This window comes from Ursus americanus, chromosome 2 (assembly GCF_024610735.1).
Source record: "Ursus americanus isolate L20-20 chromosome 2, mUrsAme1.1.p, whole genome shotgun sequence".
Lineage (NCBI taxonomy): Eukaryota > Metazoa > Chordata > Mammalia > Carnivora > Ursidae > Ursus > Ursus americanus.
The window spans coordinates 95,854,746-95,874,773 of NC_142128.1; the positions used below are offsets into that span (position 1 = coordinate 95,854,746).

Below are 20,028 nucleotides of genomic sequence, written 5' to 3' on the forward strand. Positions count from 1 at the left end.
ATCACCATAGACCAAAGCCCTTATAATTGCATAGACCCAGAAGTAGGTATATGTGAATCTTTCCAAATAATGAAGGTTCACTATAGAAAGGCGTATATACCTCTATAGACATCTTATGGTCCCCCAGATTGGAGGATGATGAAAAAGTGGTCCTCAGTGACCGTCCAGATGTTTTCATGGCTCTTCTTCACCAGGTGCTTCTTACTCTGACCACACATTCCCTGTGGAGAAGATGGATGATGCCATAGCTCCAGGCCAGGAATATACCTACGAGTGGAAGATCAGTGAAGACAGCGGGCCTACACACAATGACCCCCCATGCCTTACACACATCTATTACTCCTATGAAAATTTGATACAGGACTTCAACTCCGGGCTGATTGGACCTCTGCTTATTTGTAAGAAAGGTAAAAAAAAAAAAGGAACAATGAAGATTGAAATGGTAAGATGTACTATAACGGAATGAGGCTTGGGAGAATCTTGGAACCTTTTTGTAAATCAAAGGGAGAAGTACAGAAACCAGATCCTTGCTTGACGTTGGTATTTAAGGGTTGGAATCTTCCTGTTTTTTCTAATCCTTCGTCTCAGTCCTGGGAGACTCTCCCAAGTAAATCCCTATCTGAGAGTATGTTCTGATATCAGGCCCCTATGATCTGTAACGTTACCTCAAGGCCAAGTCTTTTTGAAAGTATACAGCAGCCTCTATATTGCTGAGGGTACTTGGAAAGAACTTTGACTAACATAATTGAGGTTCACGTTGGTAATTTGGCATATAAACATTCAAAATTCCAGCGTCCTTTCTTATAAACAAGCTGGACACTGGGTGGCAGATTTCAAACATTCAATTGACTTTATAAAAAAATGTCATTGGCTGGGCTTGGGAGCAAGAATGAATTTTCATTTTACCCCCAAATAATTGAGCCCATCTTTCATTAAAACAATAAACAATCACAATAAACTACACTGTGGGAAATAGTGTGATGGATTCCCCCTCTGTCTGTACATACACTCATACCATATATACATACATTCCTAACTCATTTATTCACTACACAAATACACATTTTCATTGCCTGGTATATAAAAGATACTGTGATGACACTGAAAAAAGTTCAGATTCATAAAAAGCTTTTATTTCATTTTACTTTGATTTACTGTTAGCTGCCTTTCTCAGCTGTGAGAATGGGTTAATCTTGACCTCAGCAAATTCTCTAATACCTCATTACTTGTATAAGCAAGATGGCGGTATGAAACTTAGAGTGTCATTTGCCAGCTGAACTGAAGTACCTGTTCATTGGCCTGTTGAGACTAGAGGAAATGAGTACTTTCACTAAAGCCTTGACAGTCACCAGATATTTTGTCCTTGTGCCTGATCAAGTTGACCTTTAAATCCCCATTCCTCAAGGCTAAGTGTCAGAGAAAATACTTACTGTGGCACCAGGATTTTAATAAGCCCCCTATCATTATTACTTGATAAAGATGCTATTTTTTAAAGATTTATTTACTGGGGGCCCTGGGTGGCTCAGTCAGTTAAGCATCTGCCTCTGGCTCAGGGCGTGATCCCAAGGTCCTGGGATCGAGTCCCACATTGGGTTCCCTGTTCAGCAGGGAGCCTGCTTCTTCCTCTCCCACTCCCCCTGCCTGTGCTCTCTCTCTGTCTGTTAAATAAATAAATAAAATCTTTAAAAATAAATAAATAAAGATAAATAAAGCTTTATTTATTTATTTCTGAGAGAGAGTGTGCGCACATTGGGGGAGGGGCAGAGGGAGAGGGAGGGAGACTCTCAAGCAGATTCTGTGCTGAGTGTGGAGCTGCCCAATGTGGGGCTTGATCTCAGGACCCTGAGATCATGACCTGAGCCAAAATCAAGAGTCGGCTGCTTAACTAAATGAGTCACCTGGGGACCCCAAGGTATTATTTTTTAAAATAAGAACTTCTTAAAGTTATCATTATGATTGACTGCTTACTTTAAATTCTTTTGCTATCTAGGAATACGTAGTGAAAGTCTTCTGTCTGGGATACTATTAAAAAGCATGTCTTTTCTTTCGCAGGCACCCTCACTGAGGATGGGATTCAGAAGATGTTTGACAAGCAACGTGTGCTGATGTTTGCCGTGTTTGATGAAAGCAAGAGCTGGAGCCAGTCATCATCTTTAATGTACACGGTCAATGGCTATGTGAATGGGACGATGCCAGGTAACACATGGGCTGCATGCTATCCAACTACAGCAGAATCATCAGGGCCTTTGGTCCTACTGCTTTCCTCAAAGCCCTATGGAGGTTGACCAAACTCATACTCACTATTTTTCAACTCCTAATCAGAAAGATAACCTAATCCCCTTCAATGGTTCTCAAGATTCCATCATCTGTTTTTTGTTTTGTTTTGTTTTGTGTTTTGTTTTTTTTTTTGTTAATACTATTTTATTGAACCCGATATATCCAGAATGTTATCATTTTAACATGAGATCAATATAAACAAGTATTAGTGAGATAGTTTACATTCTTTCTCATTATACTAAATCTCTGAAATTCAGCACGCATTTTACCCTAATAGCACACCTCATTCCGTGTTCAATAAGTGACAACCCTCTTGGACATGCAGCTCTAAACTTTGAACTAATGGTGTCATAAAGGGTTAACACCACCCCCCCAGGGGGGTGACTTAGGTATTTTGAGGGTAAAATATATAGATGGTGCATGTGCACAAATGCTGCCATACTTGGACTCTTGATTCATGAGAAGCTTTGAGAAGAGAGCCAAGAAGGCATTTCTAGAACATTCTTCAGAAGAGTGTATTATTATCATTTGCCAAATTCATGGCTGTTCACTTGTCAAAATATTTTTTTGAGAAAAGATGCATATATGGAGAATTCTTTTCTTTCTTTTTTCTTTTTTAAATTTTTATTTAAATTCAATTAACATATAATGTATTATTGGCTTCAGAGGTACAGGTCAGTGATTCATCAGTCTCCTAAAGAGAAAGAGTGTGCAGTTTAATATATTGGATATCGGTAGCAGAGCAGGTTTCCCCTTGCCCTGTGCCTCTAGGAAGATCTCCAAGATACTAGCTCAGTCTTCTTCAGTGCGTTCTGTGGTCCCTGCTGCATGGTGACCATGCCTTCTTTCACAGAGAAAGCCCTACCAAATAAAAATGCAAGGTCAATCCCTAGCAGGAAGGATCAACAGAAAAAATGCAAGGAAGACACTTACCGTGAAGATGCAATGAAAAGATTAGTAGAAATGCCCCACATTCAAAAATAGTATGAGCATTTCAAAAGATGGTGGATGAGTAACCTCCAATGGCATGTAGGATGTTGTCTCTCCATTTGCATGGAGGCTCCTGTGGAAAAGCAAAATCACAGCAACCGCTAAGAGAAAGAAAAACAATAAAACTGACTCCCATCCAGACTTCTTCCGTCTCTCTGATAGAAACGACTTAGAACCAAGATCCTGAGGGAAAAGAATGGAAAAATGAAAACATTATTTTATTAAATAATTCCATACTTCAGAACACTAAGGTTCGCAGAGGTCATTCTCTGTATCTGAAAATCACAAGTGGCTTTACTTACTAAAAACAAAACTTGTCAAAAGTTGAGATCTGGACATCTCTTTTAAATCGTATTCTATTTCATTTGGCTCTACCTCCCACCTGGGCTATTACAGATGTACCCAGCTGACTGGTTTTGATTCAGAGTTCCAAGACTCAGTCAACTGACCTGTCTTAGGAGATCTGAGTTCAAGCCTTGCTCACATCTCTAGCTTAGTATGGTCCTTGGACGTTTATTGTTTCAATGTGCCTATCTACAAAAATGGATTTACATTTATCCTGGTGCAGATGGTGTTTAGGAATTTTTTTACATATAAAATAGCATTGCCAGTGTTCTAATCCTTAGAGGGGAGTGGTTAAAGAGACATCGTATCTGTGTTCTGGCAGAGTGAATCATCTGTAAATTTATAAAAGACAAATGAAAGCAAGTCATATGCAAAAAATTAATAACTTGGTCAGTGCATAGAGCCTATGAATTTAAAGTCAAAAAAGACAGAGTAGTTGGGGCTTAAGAGAGGCAGGATAGGGGGCTGTCATTAGTAGAAACAGAAAAGTTAATGCTGTACAATTGCCTTATGGAGCAGGGTAAATTAAATAAATATGATAAATGCTAATGCAGATAGATTAAATGCTTAATTCAGTATACGCAGTTATTTGGGGTAGATAAATACTTTCATCAAAACCTCCTACCTTCTCGCTCCTTGTTCGCAAGTTCTAGCTTCTTGTTCTCACCCATGACCTAGGAATCCCTGCAGGTTATAATGGACTCCTAAAAAATACAAGCCCCTCAGCCTCTCTGTAGGCAAGGGACTGATTCAGCCCCATGATTGTAGTATCTAGTGATTATGAATCTGAAATTTAAAACCCAAGCCAAGGATTAAAGCCAGGGTTGGACTCTCCCACAGAGCAAATTAGCATTTTCCCAGTTACTGTGAGCACAAAGAAGGAGCAAAACTCAGCGTTTATTCTCAGTTTTCATGACTTCATCCATGAAATGCTCCTAGTGTCCTAGCACAGTGGGCACTTGTCCACTGCATTTGAGGAGAGCCTATATCCCACGGAGTGAGTTGCTGTCTCGTCATTTAAACAATCAACAAGGGGTTAAAGAAGCAACCGAAAACCCTTACAGCATCTTCACACCTTCCTCTTAGGCAAAGCTTCGACCTCTAACCAGCTGAGAGGATTAACCCCTGAACTCAGCTGTATTGGAGGCTCTGGTGATTCCTTCCAGCTGAGCCCAAATTGGTTCTAGAGTGACCAGCTGCCCAGGCTTTCAGATGGCTTTTGCAGTTTGAAGGCTGAAAGTCTTGCATCCTGGGAAACTCCTCAGTCCCTCCCTGGTGGACCAGTAGGTTCACTCCTTGGCCTAATCCCTTAGGAATCCTTATGTTTCTGAACCAACTGTCCTCATCTCTGGGCTCTATTCTTATCTCTAGAGCACCACTCACTGCAATGACTGCTTGTTTGCCCATCACCCAGACGTCTGCTTTGCTAGGGCAGGAACCACGGTTGGAGTGTCTCTACCCCCAGAAACAATGCCTGATGCATAGCGGTGCTCAGTACATATCTGGTGAGTGAATTTTTATTACAGAGTGCTGAATGCCTGTTTCACTCCCCATCTCTCCCTCTCAGATATCACAGTTTGTGCCCATGACCACGTTAGCTGGCATCTGATTGGAATGAGCTCTGGGCCAGAGCTGTTCTCCATTCATTTCAACGGCCAGGTCTTGGAGCAGAATCATCATAAGATCTCAGCTATCACCCTTGTCAGTGCTACGTCCACTACAGCAAACATGACTATGAGCCCACAGGGAAAGTGGATCATATCTTCTCTCATCCCAAGACATTTTCAAGGTAAGAAATTCTTCCAACCATTTGGCTGGAAGGATCTTTTCTTTTCTTTTCTTTCCAAGCACTAACCCCCTCATTCTCCTTTGCCCCTTCAAGCCACCCATGCTCTAGACATACATGCCTTAGTCCTGAGAACAGAATTTCATTATTCTGCCCTTAGACTTATAACACATTGGTTGGGATAGAGGAAGTGGAGAAATTGACAAAGGTTTTTTAAAATGAAGCAAAAGCTGAAAAAGGGTCTACTTCCTCAAAAGGAGGAAAAGGGAAGGAAGTAAATGCATAGATAGAGATATTCTTCTTTAGGCCATTTAGTATTGAGCTAAAGAAAAAAACTTAAGTGCTAGAACAAATCAAACATCTGCAAATTTATGGAAGCACTAAGTTACAGAAAGTGCAAAAGATTTAACATGGAAAGATTATCTTTTATAACAATATGAACAGAAAGCCTGGCACAAAGAGGAACCCAACAGATGTATGTCAAATAGAAAAAACATAGTATTTAACTAGCTGAGGAGTGAACTTTAAAGAACATAGCTAAGTTTTGGTGGGGGGAAAAATCAGCCCAGGATGTTATGTGGTATCATGTAAACAAAATAACTAATTGTTCTATTATACATTGTTGCTTTAAAACTGTTGGGAAGAGGGTCTCTGTAAACAGAGGCCAAAATATAAGTAAATGATATCACTATAGGAAATTATTTTCTTACCAAAACAATGTATATAGAAGCCAGACACATAAGAAAGAGACACTTTGATGAGACCATTCTGTTTCCTGTTCACACTGAGCAGTCAAAATTATATTTGTAATCATGAAATTGTCACAATACCCTTGGAAGATAGAGTCCCCAATAATAATAAAACAACAACAACAAAACTAACATTATTGACATTTAAGCACTTTATATATTAACTTATCTAATTTTTAACAATTTTATACAATATGTATTATTATTATTATCTCCATTTTACAAATAAAGGAACAGATGACAGGAGAAATGAGAAATCAACAAGACTTAAGTCATAAGATTTTAAGGATCTGGAAATTACTTTTTTTTTTTCCTCTGAAAGGAACAAAGGAAATCTTTTCATGTTTTTTCCCTAACCCATCCTCTCCTTCCTTTGCTTTTTATTCTTGCCCCTTTCTCTACAGTGCGAAAAGAGCTGCAGACTAAAATGTTCAGAAGTTGCCTGAGCAGTACTTTTACTGTTATTATTTAAACCTTCCACAAATTTATTTAAAAGATAAGCATTTTGATCAGCTGTCATTTCTTCTCTCAAATTCTCTCACTGCCTTTGTATTCTAATTCAGCTGGGATGCAGGCTTACATAGACATTAAAAACTGTGCGAAGAAAACCAGGAATCCTAAGAAACTAACTCGTGACCAGAGGCGGCACATGAAGAGGTGGGAATACTTCATTGCTGCGGAGGAAGTCATTTGGGACTATGCACCAGTAATACCAGCGAATATGGACAAGTGAGTTTTGGGGTTCTTCCCACCGTGTGAAGGTTCAGGGGTCTTAGATGCATGGGGTGAAATGCCGTGAGTTGACAGCTCTCAAGGGTATACATGTATTGGATTCAGGTCTTTTTGTCCAAATCAATCTGGAATTACTCTAAACTCACCATGCGAACTCAGCAGCATAAGAGTAGTAATAGTAATAGTAGTAGTAGTAGTGGTAGTAGTAGAAGCAGCAGCAATAGTATTACTAGTAATAGCAGCTGCCACTTGTTGGATGCTTGCTATTGCCAAGCACTGTGTGAAACATTTTACATGAGCTTTATTTTAACTCTCCAAGTTAGAAACAGCTTTTATCTATTTTGTAGATTAGAAAAGATGTCAGAGAAAATAAGAACTTTGGAAATTCAAATAACTCGTCACTTGAAAAATACTCAAGCTCACTCACAACAGAAAGAGAAGTGCAAATTAAACTCCACTGAGATACTAGTTTCCACCTCTCAGACTCAGAAGTCCAGATGACATAATCTGTTGGCAAGGCTGTAGGAAACAAGCACTATCATACATCGTTGGTGGAAGAGTAATTTGATACAGCCATTCAGGAGGATGATTTGACAATATGTATCACAATTACGAATGCATATGCTCACAATTATAAATGCATATATGCTCTGACCCAGCAATCTTACTCCAGTAATTCACCACGTAGATATACTTGTTCACCTGTGAAATGATGTATATATTAGATATTCATTGCTGCACTGTAGTAGTAGCAAAGGTTTAGAAACAACCCAACATGTCCATCAATAGGAAATTAGCTTAATAAATATGGCACATCTTTATGATGGAATACTATGCATCTGTTTTCAAAAGAGGATGTAAACACTCTATGTACTAATATAAAAAGTTCTCCAAGATATGTTGTTTGATTCAGAAGTCAAGGCAGGAAAAAATTGTGGAATGGGAGGTCCCTTGCTCATATCCCTCCACAGCATTAGTAATTTGACAGCTACCCACAAACAAAAGTACTTCTGTGAGAGCTTTGGGATCCAGGCAGAAATCTGAGAAATTCCAAGATCTTCCCAAAGGAAGCCAAGACCGAGAGGGATATTTTGAGAAGACACATCACTCAGGTGGCAGATTCACTGATGGTGCTCCCAGCTACAAACTTGGAAACAGTCTTGTCCCATTATGGACTCAGCTACAGCCCCAGTTGGCCTTGGCCTTGACACCAGCATCATTTCCTAAAGGACCCAGAAGAAGTCACATCTGTCCATGACCATGGAGGGTGGCCCACAGACCTTGGTCTGAGTATGGATCTTAAAGTGGCCCCGTAACCAGCTCAAGCCCTGGAATAGTCCTGCCAGCTCAGGGACTTTTGGGGAGTCACACCCATCCATGCCCCAGGAGGCTGGTCTGCAGACCTCAATCCCACAGCAGATCTTGAAGCATCACTGTAACCCAGCTCCAGCTCTCCCAACTGCAGTCTTGCCCACCCAGGGATGTACCCAATGACCTGGTGGGAACCTTTTCAAGGACCAGATGGGAGCCACACCCATCAAAAAAAAACTAATAACAGCCCTGCCATTTGCAAACTCAACTTTGACCTTGAAATAAGCCACTATCCCAGCATTAGCTCTACTGACCAAGGTCCTAGAGGTAGTCACATCTGCCCAGAGACCAGACAGAATCCATGCCCACCCGAGCCCCTGGTAAAAGGCCCACCAGCCACAGTCACTGCTATAGGCTCAGAAGCAGCCACATGACGTGGTTCCAACTTCACTCAACTGTGATCACGGAGGCAATCCCAGCAGCCCAGAGACTTGACAGGAGAAGGTCTTTACCTGACAAAATCAGTCATTAAAGCCTGGAAGAGGGTGTTTGCTCCTTCAAATGTACATGAATCACAAAAAGTCAGGCAAATATGACACCACCAAAGGAAACTAATAAAGCTCAAATAACCAATGTGAAAGAATTAGAGATCTACAAATTGGCAAAAAAAATTTCAAAATAATCATCTTAAGGAAGGTCAGTGAGGTGCAAGAGGACAGATAGGCAATGAAATGAAATCAGGAAAACAATGTATAAATAAAATAAATGTTGTAACAAATCAATAAAAACCATAAAAAATAACCAAACAGAACCTGGAACTGAAGGGTATAATGACAGAACTAAAAAATTCAATAGAGAACTTCAATAGCAGACTTGATCATGCAGAAGAAAGATTCAGCAAACTCAAAGATAGGTAATTTGAAATTATTCAGTTGCAGAGACAAAAAGAGAAAAAAAGAATGGAAAAGAGTGAAGAAAGCTTGCATTACCTATATTTACCATCAAAAGAATTAATATATGCATTATGAGAGTCCCAAAAGGAGAAGAAATGAAGGGGCAGAAAGCTTATATACAGATAATGACTAAAAACTTCCTGAATCTTGGGAGGGTTATAGATATACAGATTCATGAAGCTCAAAGGACTCCAAGCAAGATCTACTCAAAGATTATCCTGAGATACATGATAATCAAACTGTCAAAAGTCAAAGACAAAGAGAGAATCCTGAAAGTAGCAAGAGATAAGCAACTTGTCATATACAAGGGGATCCCCATAAGACTATCCACAGATTTTTCAGAAGAAACCTTGTAGTCTAGGAGAGTATGGGATGATATACTCAAGGTGCTGAAAGGGGGAAAAAAAAAAAACCCTCTGCCAACAAAGAATAGTATATTATACTCAGCAAAGCTTTTCTTCAGAAGTGAAGAGATTTCTTCAGAAGTGAAGAGACAGTCCAAGACAAAGAAAAGCTGAGGGAGTTCAACATCACTAGGGCTGCTTTACAAGAAATGCTGAAGAGAATTCTTCAAGTTGAAATGAAAGGATACTAAGTAACATGAGAACATGAAAGTATAAAAGTTTCTGGTAAAGGTAAATATATAGTCAAATTCAGAATACTTTAATAACGCTGTAATGGTGGTACATAATGACTTCTAACTCTAGTTAAAATTTTTTTAAAACATTAAAATAGAAGTCTAAAGACAAAAGTATTAAAATCACCAGGCTAAAATACTTTGTAAATGGATATACAACATAAAAAGATATAAAGTGTGACATCAATAGCACAAATTGGGAGGGAGTAGTAATAGTGTAGAAATTTTTATGCAATTGAATTTCAGTTGTCATCACCTTAAAATAAACTGTTAGAATTATAAGATGTTTTATGTAAGCCTCATGGTAACCACAAAGCAAAAACTTCTACCTCTAGTAGATACACAAAAGATAAAGGAATAAAAACATCGACAAATAACAAGGCAAATAGCAACAGAGGAAGAAAGGAACAAAAGAACCACAAAAAAGTCAGAAAACAACAAAATAGCAATAGTAAGCCCTTACCTATCAATGCTTATTCTAAATGTAAATGGATTAAATTCTCCAATCAAAAGCTAACAGAATAGCCAGATGGATAAAAAACTAAGATCTAACAATGTACTGTCTACAAGGGACTCACTTTAGCTTTAAGGACATACATGGGTTAAAAGTAAAGGGATAAAAAAAAATTTTCCATGCAAATGGTAACCAAAGGAGAACAGGAATGGCTATACTTATATAAGACAAAATAGACTTTAAGTCAAACTGTCATAAGAGACAAGGTCACTATATGATAAAAGGGTTAATTTATCAAGAGGTTATAACAATTACAAATATATATGCCCCTAACATTGGACCACCTAAATATATGAAGTAGATATTAACAGAACTGAATGGAGAAATAGACAACAATACAATATTAGTGGGGGATTTAAATACCTCACTTTAAACAATAGGTAAATCCTCCAGACATAAAATCAATAAGGAAATAGTGGAATTGAATAACACTATAGACCAAGTGGACCTAATAGACATGTAAAGAACAATCCATCCAACAGCGGCAGAGTACATATTCTTCTCAAGTGCACATGAAATATTCTCTAGGATGCATCATATGTTAGGCCACAAAATAAGTCTTAACAAAATCATATCAAGTGTCTTTTCTGATCACGGTGGTAAGAAACTAGAAATCAATAACAAAAAGGAAATTGGAAATTTCACAAATATTTGGAAATTAAATGCACTTTCCAGCATGGTCAAAAAGAAATCTAATGGGAAATCAAAAATATATCCTGAGACGAGTGAAAATGGAAACACAACATACAAAAACTTTGGAATACAGCAAAAACAGTTATGAGAGAAGTTTGTAGAAATAAATGCCTACATTAGAAAACAAAGAAAGTTCCCAAATAAACAACCTAGCTTTATACCTCAAGGAAGTAGGGGAGGGGAAAGAGCAAACTAAACCCAAAGTTAGCAGAAGGAATGAAATAAAGATTAGAGGAAAAATAAATGAGGTAGACATTGGAAAAACAATAGAAAAGATCAACATAACCGTGAGCTGGTTTTTTGAAAAGATAAGCCAAACTGACAAAACTTTAGCTAAACTAACCAAGGAAAGAGAGGACTCAAATAGTTAAAATTATAACTGAAAGAGGAGACATTACAATTGATATCACAGAAATGCAAAGAATCCTGAGAGACTACTATAAACGATGATATGCTAACAGATTGGATAGTCTAGAATAAATGGATAATTTCCTAGAAATATACACCCTACCCAGACTGAATCATAAAGAAATAGAACATCCAAACAGACTTCTTACCAAGTAAGAAGATTGAATCAGTAATCAAAAATCTCCAAACAAAGAAAAGCCCAGAATTACATGGCTTCATAGGTTAATTATACCAAGCATTAACGAGCTAACACTAATCTTCAAATTCTTCCAAAATATTGAAGAGGAGGGAACACTTCCAAACTTATTTTACAAGGCCAGCATTATCCTCACGCCAAAGCCAGATAAGGACAATACGAGACAAGAAAATGACGGCCCAATATCCTTGTTGAACACGGATACAAAAATCCTCACCAAAATATTAGCAAACCAAATCCACAGCACATTAAAGTGATCATACACCGTGATCAAGTGAGATTATCCCTGGGATGCATGGATTTTTCAGCATGCACGAATCAATAAATGTGATATGCCACACCAACAAAATGAAGTATAAAAGTCATGATAGCAACCCAGGTGAGGCAGAAGAAGCAATTGACAAAATTCAACATCTTTTCATGATAAAAACTCTCAACAAGTTAGGTATAGAAGAAATGTACCTCAACATAATAAAGGCCATATGTGACAAACCCAAAGTTAACATCATACTCAAAGAAAGCTATTTCTCCAAGATCAGGAACAAGACAAGAGTGCCATTTTTAGTCAACATAGTGCTAGAAATCCCAGCCAGAATAATCAGGCCAGAAAAAGAAATAAACGACATCCAAATTGGTAAGGAAAAAGCAAAATTATCTCTCTTTGCAGAGGATATGATTTTATATATAGAAAACCCTTAAGACTCCACCAAAAATCTATTAGAACTAATGAAAGAATGTGGTAAATGGCAGGATATGAAATCAACATATAAAAATCAGCTGCACTTATTAAACTAACAACAATCTATCCAAAACAGAAATGAAGAAAACAATCCCATTTCAATAGAATTAAAAATAATAAAATGCTTAAGGAATAAATTTATCCAAGGCGGTGAAAGATCTAAGATCCAACCCCAAAAACTATAAGATATTTATGAAAGAAAATGAAGAAGAGACAACCAAATAGAAAGATGCTCTATGTTAATGGATTGGAAGAATTAATTTTGTTAAAACGTTCAGATTAATCAAAGCTATCTACAGATTCAATACAATCCCTAACAAAATTCCAATGGCATTTTTCATGAAAATAGAAAAAAACAATTCTAGATTCATATGGAACCACAAAAGACCCTGAATAACCAAAACAATCTTGAACAAGAAGAGCAAAGCTGAAGGCTTTTTATTTCAAACTATATTACAAAGCTATAGCAATCAAACAGTGTAATAACAGCATAAAAACAGACACTTAGACCAAATAGAGAGCCCAGAAATAAACACATACATATATAGTCACTAATATTTGACAAGAGCACTAAAAATACACAATGGGAAAAATATAGTCTCTTCAATAATTAATGTTAGAAAAACTGGATATCCACATGCAAAAGAATGAAACTGGACCCTTAGCTTATAGCATACACAAAAATTAACTTAAAATAGATTAAATATTTAAATGTAAGACCTGAAACCATAAAACTTCTAGGAGAAAAGGTAGGAGGAAACCTCTTTGACATGTGTTTTCCCAATGATTTTTGGGGCTATAACACAAAAAGCACAGGCAACAAAAACAAGAATAAACAAGTGGGCCTACATCAAAATAAAAAGTTTCTGTGTAATGAAAGAACTAATCAATAAAACAAAAAATAAATCTATGGAATGAGAGAAAATATTTGCAAACTCTATCTCCAATAAGGTGTTGAAACCTAAAATATATTTAAAAACGCGATGGGAAAAAAAAACAAACACCTGATTTTAAAATGGGGAAAGGCGGTGCCTGACTGGCTCAATCAGTGGAGCATGGGACTCTTGACCTTGGGGTTGTGAGTTCAAGCCCCATGTTGGGTGTAGAGAGTATTTAAAAATAAAAAATAATAAAACAAATTTTTTTTTAATGAGCAAAGGACCTAAACAGACATTTTTCTAAAGAAGATATACAAATGACAAATAGATATATGAAAAGATGTTCAACATCCCTAGTCATTAGGGAAATACAAATCATATCCACAATGAGGTCAGCACCTCATACCTGTGAGGACGGCTACTACAAAAAAGAGGTAACCAGGGCTGGTGAGGGTATGAAGAAAATGGAATTCTGTACACTGTTGGTGAGAATAGAAATTGGTACAGCTATTATGGAAAGTAGTAAGAAGTTGCCTCCAAAAATTAAAAATAGAACTACCATATGATCCAGCAATTTCCCTTCTGAATATATATCCAAAGGAAACGAAATCAATATCTTAAAGAGATATCTGCATTCCCGTGTCCATTGCAGCATTATTCACGATAGTTAAGAAATGGAAACAACATGAGTGTCTGTTGATGGATGAATGGATATAAAAAATATCACACACACACACACACACACACACACACACACACACACACACACTATAGAATATTACTCAGCCTTAAAAAAGAAGGAAAGTCTGCCATTGAAAACAATGTGGTTGAACTTGCAGGACATCATGCTAAGACACATTCCAGACACAAACTGACAAATACTGCATGATCTCACTTATATGTGGACCTAATTAAGTAGTACGGTGACTGTACTTAACATTTTATACTTGAAATTTAAGACTGTAGATCTTAAGTGTTTTCACCACAAAAAAAGAAAATGGTAACTAGGTGAGGTGATGGAAGTGTTAATTAGCTTAATTGTGGTAATCACATATATACATACATAAATCATCATGTTGTACTTCTCAAATATATACAATTTTTATTTGCCAAAATCACCTCAATAAAGCTGGGAAAATGCAAAAACAAAAAGGGTGCCTTTGGTTAAAGGAGTGAGAGTATAAGAATATTAGTATCTGCAAGTCATATTTGCATATTTATGCATAAAGATGCTCTGGAATTATACATATGAAATTAATGCAAGTGAATATTTAGAAAACACAGAGAAGATCGGGGGTGGGGCTGATGGGAAAAAATGTGTGAGTGAGAGCTTTCTATTGTAATCAAAATCATTGGACTGTATTTGCTCTTCAAAAAATTTGAGAAAAAGAGCTAAAAAGGAACTTGCTCAAGATTATATAATAATAAATGATGGAACTGAGATATGATTCCAGGACTCTGGCAAGAGCGTGTGCTTTTTATTGTGCAAAATAAATGCAGAAAATGAGTAAATTCTATCATGGAACTTCTGTTTTTGCAAAACTAAGGCAATAAAGAGGACCAAGAGGAAAAGTGCTTGTTGTAATGGGGTAGCTACAGAGGATGGGTGGAGGCGGTGGCTTTTTAGTTGGCACTAGGATTGGGTGGATGGTAGAAGCGTGAGCCCAACAGCACAGAACTATGACTAATAAAGATAGTCAAAGCTTCCTGGTGTGGGAACGTAACTTGCAGAGATTGAGAAATACCTGGGAAGTCAATTAAGTTACCATAAATGAAGTGATAACAAAGACTTGAGAAAAATTTGCAATATGTCCTCCCCTTTTTTTTGGATAGACATTTTCCCAGGGACATCTAAGGTCTATGCTAGTGTCCAGAGTGACAGGAAGTTCTAAGTAGCTGTTTCTGACCATGCCCACAACTTTATCAGTGATGGAGGAGACAAAGGTTTCCAGTTGTCCAGCTAGAGAGCAGATACTGGGACTTTGCAAACCACATTAAGAATTTTTTTTTAAGAAAACTAGTATTTTAGCTAATCCAAGAGCAGAACTTCTAAGCACAAGGATTTCCTCATCCTGTGGGGCCTTTACTTGAGCAAATGGTTTAATTTTTTTTAAAAATTCATTTCACTTTAAGAAAATACAGATCTCTGCATTTGGATAATTTCTCAAACCAAATTGGAAAACATTATAAGAAGGTTGTCTACAAACAGTATCAAGATGAGTCTTTCACCAAACGTTTGGAGAATCCAAATATCAAAGAAGATGGGATCTTGGGCCCTATTATCAGAGCCCAGGTCAGAGACACACTCAAAGTAAGTAACAGAAATATAGAACAATGGGAGAAATTAAACAGGAAAGACTATAAGTACTGGTGATTTGTCTGTGTTAAAAAGAAAAATATGTTCATGTAGTTTTTAATTCAAATGCATCTTTAGTTTTTATGTAGTATTTGCTCTGATTTATAGCCTACCTCATAATACAAAGAATCGGAGACAATTTATCAAATTATAAATGAATAAAACAAAGAGCCATTATAATTGAGGTGAAGGATAATATGGGGACAAAGAAAATAAAGCCATGGACAAGTATAATGAAACACACGCTCTATGCTCCTATAAGTTGCCCACAAATTTTGTCCAAAGCTTTCTAACATCTGAGTAAAATATGTCAGGGCAAGATTCACAGTAGTCATAAAGAAAACTAATTTCCCTTGATACTGAGACCAATTTCTCCCACGGATCCTTAAGAAGAAGAAGCGGTATAATACAGTGGTTGTAATCCTTGATAGAATTCCTACAATTGGTATAATAATTAAGTTGCTGGGGCACCTGGGTGGCTCAGTCAGTTAAGCGTGTGATGCTTGATTTTGGCTCAGGTCATGATTTCAGGGTCCTGAGATGGAGCCTGCATCGGTCTCCATGCTCAGCAGCGAGTCTGCTTGAGATTCTCTCTCTCCCTCTGCCCTTCCCACACATGCATGCACTGTCTCTCTCAAATAAATAAATCTTAAAGGAATGAATGAATGAATGAATGAATGAATGAATGAATAAGTCACATAGCTTTGTAAAACAATGTTTGTCATTATAGCTGAGAACATAACAGTAAATACAGTTGAGTATAAACAAGTCATCATTGTGCTCTGGGTATGCAGTTCTCCCATGATTGGTCTCTGATGAAGGTAAATTTAGATATTATTCAAGAACACTGAATGTTCTTCAGACAGCTTTCCTTAAATATATGTCACATCATCGAGCTTTTGATAGGAAGTGGGCAGCAGAGAAATAAAGGTTGCCAACTTTGACAAGATTCTAGAATGCGGGTAATCTACAGATTAAAGGTGATCCAAACGCTTTGGCCCTCAACCAACAGAAGATAAGATTAAGGTTCTCCTTTAAAAATTAAGGAGCCTAACTAGGACTCCTGAGTAAATAATGCTCCTCCCTTCACCCCTTTGTGGGGGTGAACTAACATATCTGCACACAAGGACAATTGTGTTCATTTAAAAATAACAAAAGGATAGAAAGCAGCCTTTCTCTGTTCTTCTTTCCCTTCCCTCATTTCTGATTTCCCCCATCCCTTTTAGCAAGTGTGGATACACCTCGCTGGAAATTCAGGATCTGGCTATTTGTGTGTCCCTCAGAAGATGACACCAAGGACAGTGTCCTAGGAGATCTGCCAGGCTGGAGAAGGGGATCATGGTCTAAAGAGGAGAAGGAACAGATCTGAAGGCAGATGTGGTCCGAGCTGAGAGGAGAGGGGAAGGGGAACGGGAATCAGGTTGGAAAGAGTGATATATTGTGAGGAAGATGTCACTTCTAAGGGGAGACTTCTCTTTCCGTGTTCCACCTTACCACACACGCACCCTCCCGCAAGTGAACACGCGAAGCTAGCATCCTATGTTAATTCTCATGACTGACTTAAGTCCTGAAATAATGAATTTGAGTTAACTTTCTAGATCGTGTTCAAAAATATGGCCAGCCGTGTCTACAGCATTTACCCTCATGGAGTGACCTTCTCTCCTTACGAAGATGAAGTCAACTCTTCCTTCACGTCAGGTTTGAGTCGGAGTCTACTGAATGGAACTACTCACCCCTGAGAGACAGTCATATTTTCCTACCTGTCCTCTTTGCTCAGTGATATAACTTGTGCAGTCAGGTCGTATATAAGCAGGGTATCCTAAAAGTCAGAAACAAACCCTGGTCACTTCAAGGATTTTGTTTACAACCTGGTGCTTACCTAATACGTTGTTCTTTGTTGGTGCCATAGCGCCCTCTAGTGGAGCAATCTCTAATGGCGACATGTCATCCAGGGTTCTGTTAGATGGAGCTTAATAGGAAAAGAATATTCCTTTCCTAATACTAATTGGTTCTAATGAGAACTCCCTGTTTGTTTAATGTAATAATTTTGAAAATGAAACAATTTTGACTCTATTTTCTTTCAGACAATAACACCATGATCAGAGCAGTTCAACCAGGGGAAACCTATACTTATAAGTGGAACATCCTGGAGTCTGATGAACCCACAGAAAATGACGCCCAGTGCCTAACAAGACCATACTACAGTAATGTGGATATCACAAGGGACATTGCTTCTGGGTTGATCGGGCTACTTCTGATTTGTAAGAGCAGATCCCTGGATAAGCGAGGCATACAGGTATTCTGTCCACAAACTAAACTTTCAGAAATTCCAGGAACTTCTGGCTGGAACAGATTAGGTCTCTGTGCTACATAATGGGACTTCTCCTTCTAGAGAATAGAAAATATTATGTTATCTTCTTTAGAGCAAACGTGACCACCTTTATTCCTTTGCTTTGTACTGACCACATTTTCCCCTTTGTTGTCGTTTTCTTCTTACCTATTTTCATCTAGATTCTCCATCTAGAAGGCTTTTCTATAGTGTGACACCATATTTTGTTTTAGTTTGAAATTCCAGGTCTTCTGCTATGTGATCAGCAAGTCACTTAGCCTCTCTTAATTTCTTCCTTTTATCAAATGGGTAATAACCCTCCTAAAAAAAATTCTACAGGGTTGTTTTGGGGCTCAGCAAGATACCATCCAGTGAAAGTGTAAAGCTCTCTACCAATCCTTGTTATTTTCAGAGACCTGCACCAGGGAGAGATAAGAGAGATAATACTTTGAAGACATAGAATCTGGTGAAGTTGGACCAGGACAATGGTCCATCTCTAGTAACACTGAATTATAGAAAAAAAGTGAACAAAGATACGGATCTTCATTGGAGAATAATAGTCTCATATTATTAACTTAAAATTCCCCCACCAGGGTAAGCTATAATCAAAGTTTATCCTAAGGTATATACAATAAATAGATGCCTAGAAAAATCAAAAATCGACATTTGTTAGACCTTAATTTATTGAGCTAGGAAAGGAAATGGATAGGGATACGTAGAAAGCTTTCCTATTGCAACCTTCTGTTTTATCCTTTGCAACTATTTGGAGCATGTCTAGTGAATCATTCAGGTTGAAAGGTGTCCACTTACAGAAATAAAACACAATTACAGCTCCCACAAGAAGATGGAATTTTTCTATTAGAATGTTTTAGTCTCTGAATTTTCTGATCTGCTCTGTCTTTCTTTGCATATTCCCTTTGGCTCTAACAAGGGCTTTGTACAAAATGGGCTCTCATAAATGCCTGAATTTGTGGAGGCAGTGGCCCCAAGACTGTGCCTCTTTGGTTTCTGAGAAGAGCTCAGTGTTGTGGGTCATCCACTGGAACATTAATCACTGAACACAGCACTTTTACCCTCCAGAGGGCCGCAGACATTGAGCAGCAGGCCGTGTTTGCTGTGTTTGATGAGAACAAGAGCTGGTACATTGAGGACAATATCAACAAGTTCTGTGAAAATCCTGATAAGGTGAAACGTGATGACCCCAAGTTTTATGAATCGAACATCATGAGCAGTAAGTCAAATCACTGTTTTTGTCCATCAGTTTGTCACTTCTGTGCTTAAAGTATGACTGTGCATAAAGGCCGAGACATGGATTAGAATCCACTCACCTCTTATCCTCACTCGTAATCCAGAGATTTGGTGATGAAGTTACTGGGGGACACGCTAGCAACCTTTTTACGGCAAGAGGCCAAAAGCTTGTTCTCCTTAGGAAGTCTTCTTGGTCTCGTGCTCCGGATGTGCATGGACGTAGATGGCGCCCGCTCTGAGGAGCTCCGCTCTGGAGGAACAGGGCAAGGGGTGGGAGTGTTGAGGAAAGGGGCTACAGGCCTTGGTCAGTGGTGTATGGGGATTTTCGACTGGGTGCAAGGGGCACAGTCTTCACGGCCAGGGCAGAAACAAGGTAGGGTATCCAATGCTGGATGGTCACATCAAACAGGGGCAGAATGCATATGGCGAACCAAGAATCTTAAAAAGCCAATTCACAAAGAGGTTTAAAGTGAGCAACAAGGAGTTCAGAACAGAAGGAATTCCCCCAGCCAAAGTTCAGGCATTTGCTGCGGTTTTCAATTTCAGCACCTAAAGCCACTGCTATGAGAAGTCTAAGAGAAATTTCACCAAGCCACTTAGAAGCAAACTTTGCCACAGTGGCAGGGTCCCCACCACTGTTCCTTAGCGTCAAGAGCCATCACGATCGCCTTCTCTGATAGGCAATCATAGATATGAGGATGACTTCTCCATGGTCTATTCATATAGTTTCAGATGAATTATTGGAATTCTCAGAACCGGCAGGTGCCCTGAAAATAATTCCAAACACGGAGTGTCTCAGCTTTCTTTGCATAATTTCATTTTTGGCAGTGAATCTGTCATCATTTTGGGCTAGTGTTATCCAATAGAGATTATGTATAAGCCACAAA

General features: G+C 38.2%; 1 protein-coding gene across 2 annotated transcripts in view; it reads left to right on the top strand.

Moving 5' to 3' along the window:
• Positions 1–20,028, top strand: part of F5 (coagulation factor V) — a 70,213-nt gene that overhangs the window by 23,270 nt on the left and 26,915 nt on the right. For both annotated transcript variants that reach the window (XM_045797608.2, XM_045797614.2), the window contains 8 exons: positions 195–407; positions 2,053–2,196; positions 5,180–5,401; positions 6,711–6,876; positions 15,342–15,519; positions 17,163–17,262; positions 17,649–17,860; positions 18,974–19,124. In XM_045797608.2, the coding sequence (XP_045653564.2) occupies positions 195–407; positions 2,053–2,196; positions 5,180–5,401; positions 6,711–6,876; positions 15,342–15,519; positions 17,163–17,262; positions 17,649–17,860; positions 18,974–19,124 (1,386 nt within the window). The remainder of the gene's footprint in view (positions 1–194; positions 408–2,052; positions 2,197–5,179; positions 5,402–6,710; positions 6,877–15,341; positions 15,520–17,162; positions 17,263–17,648; positions 17,861–18,973; positions 19,125–20,028) is intronic.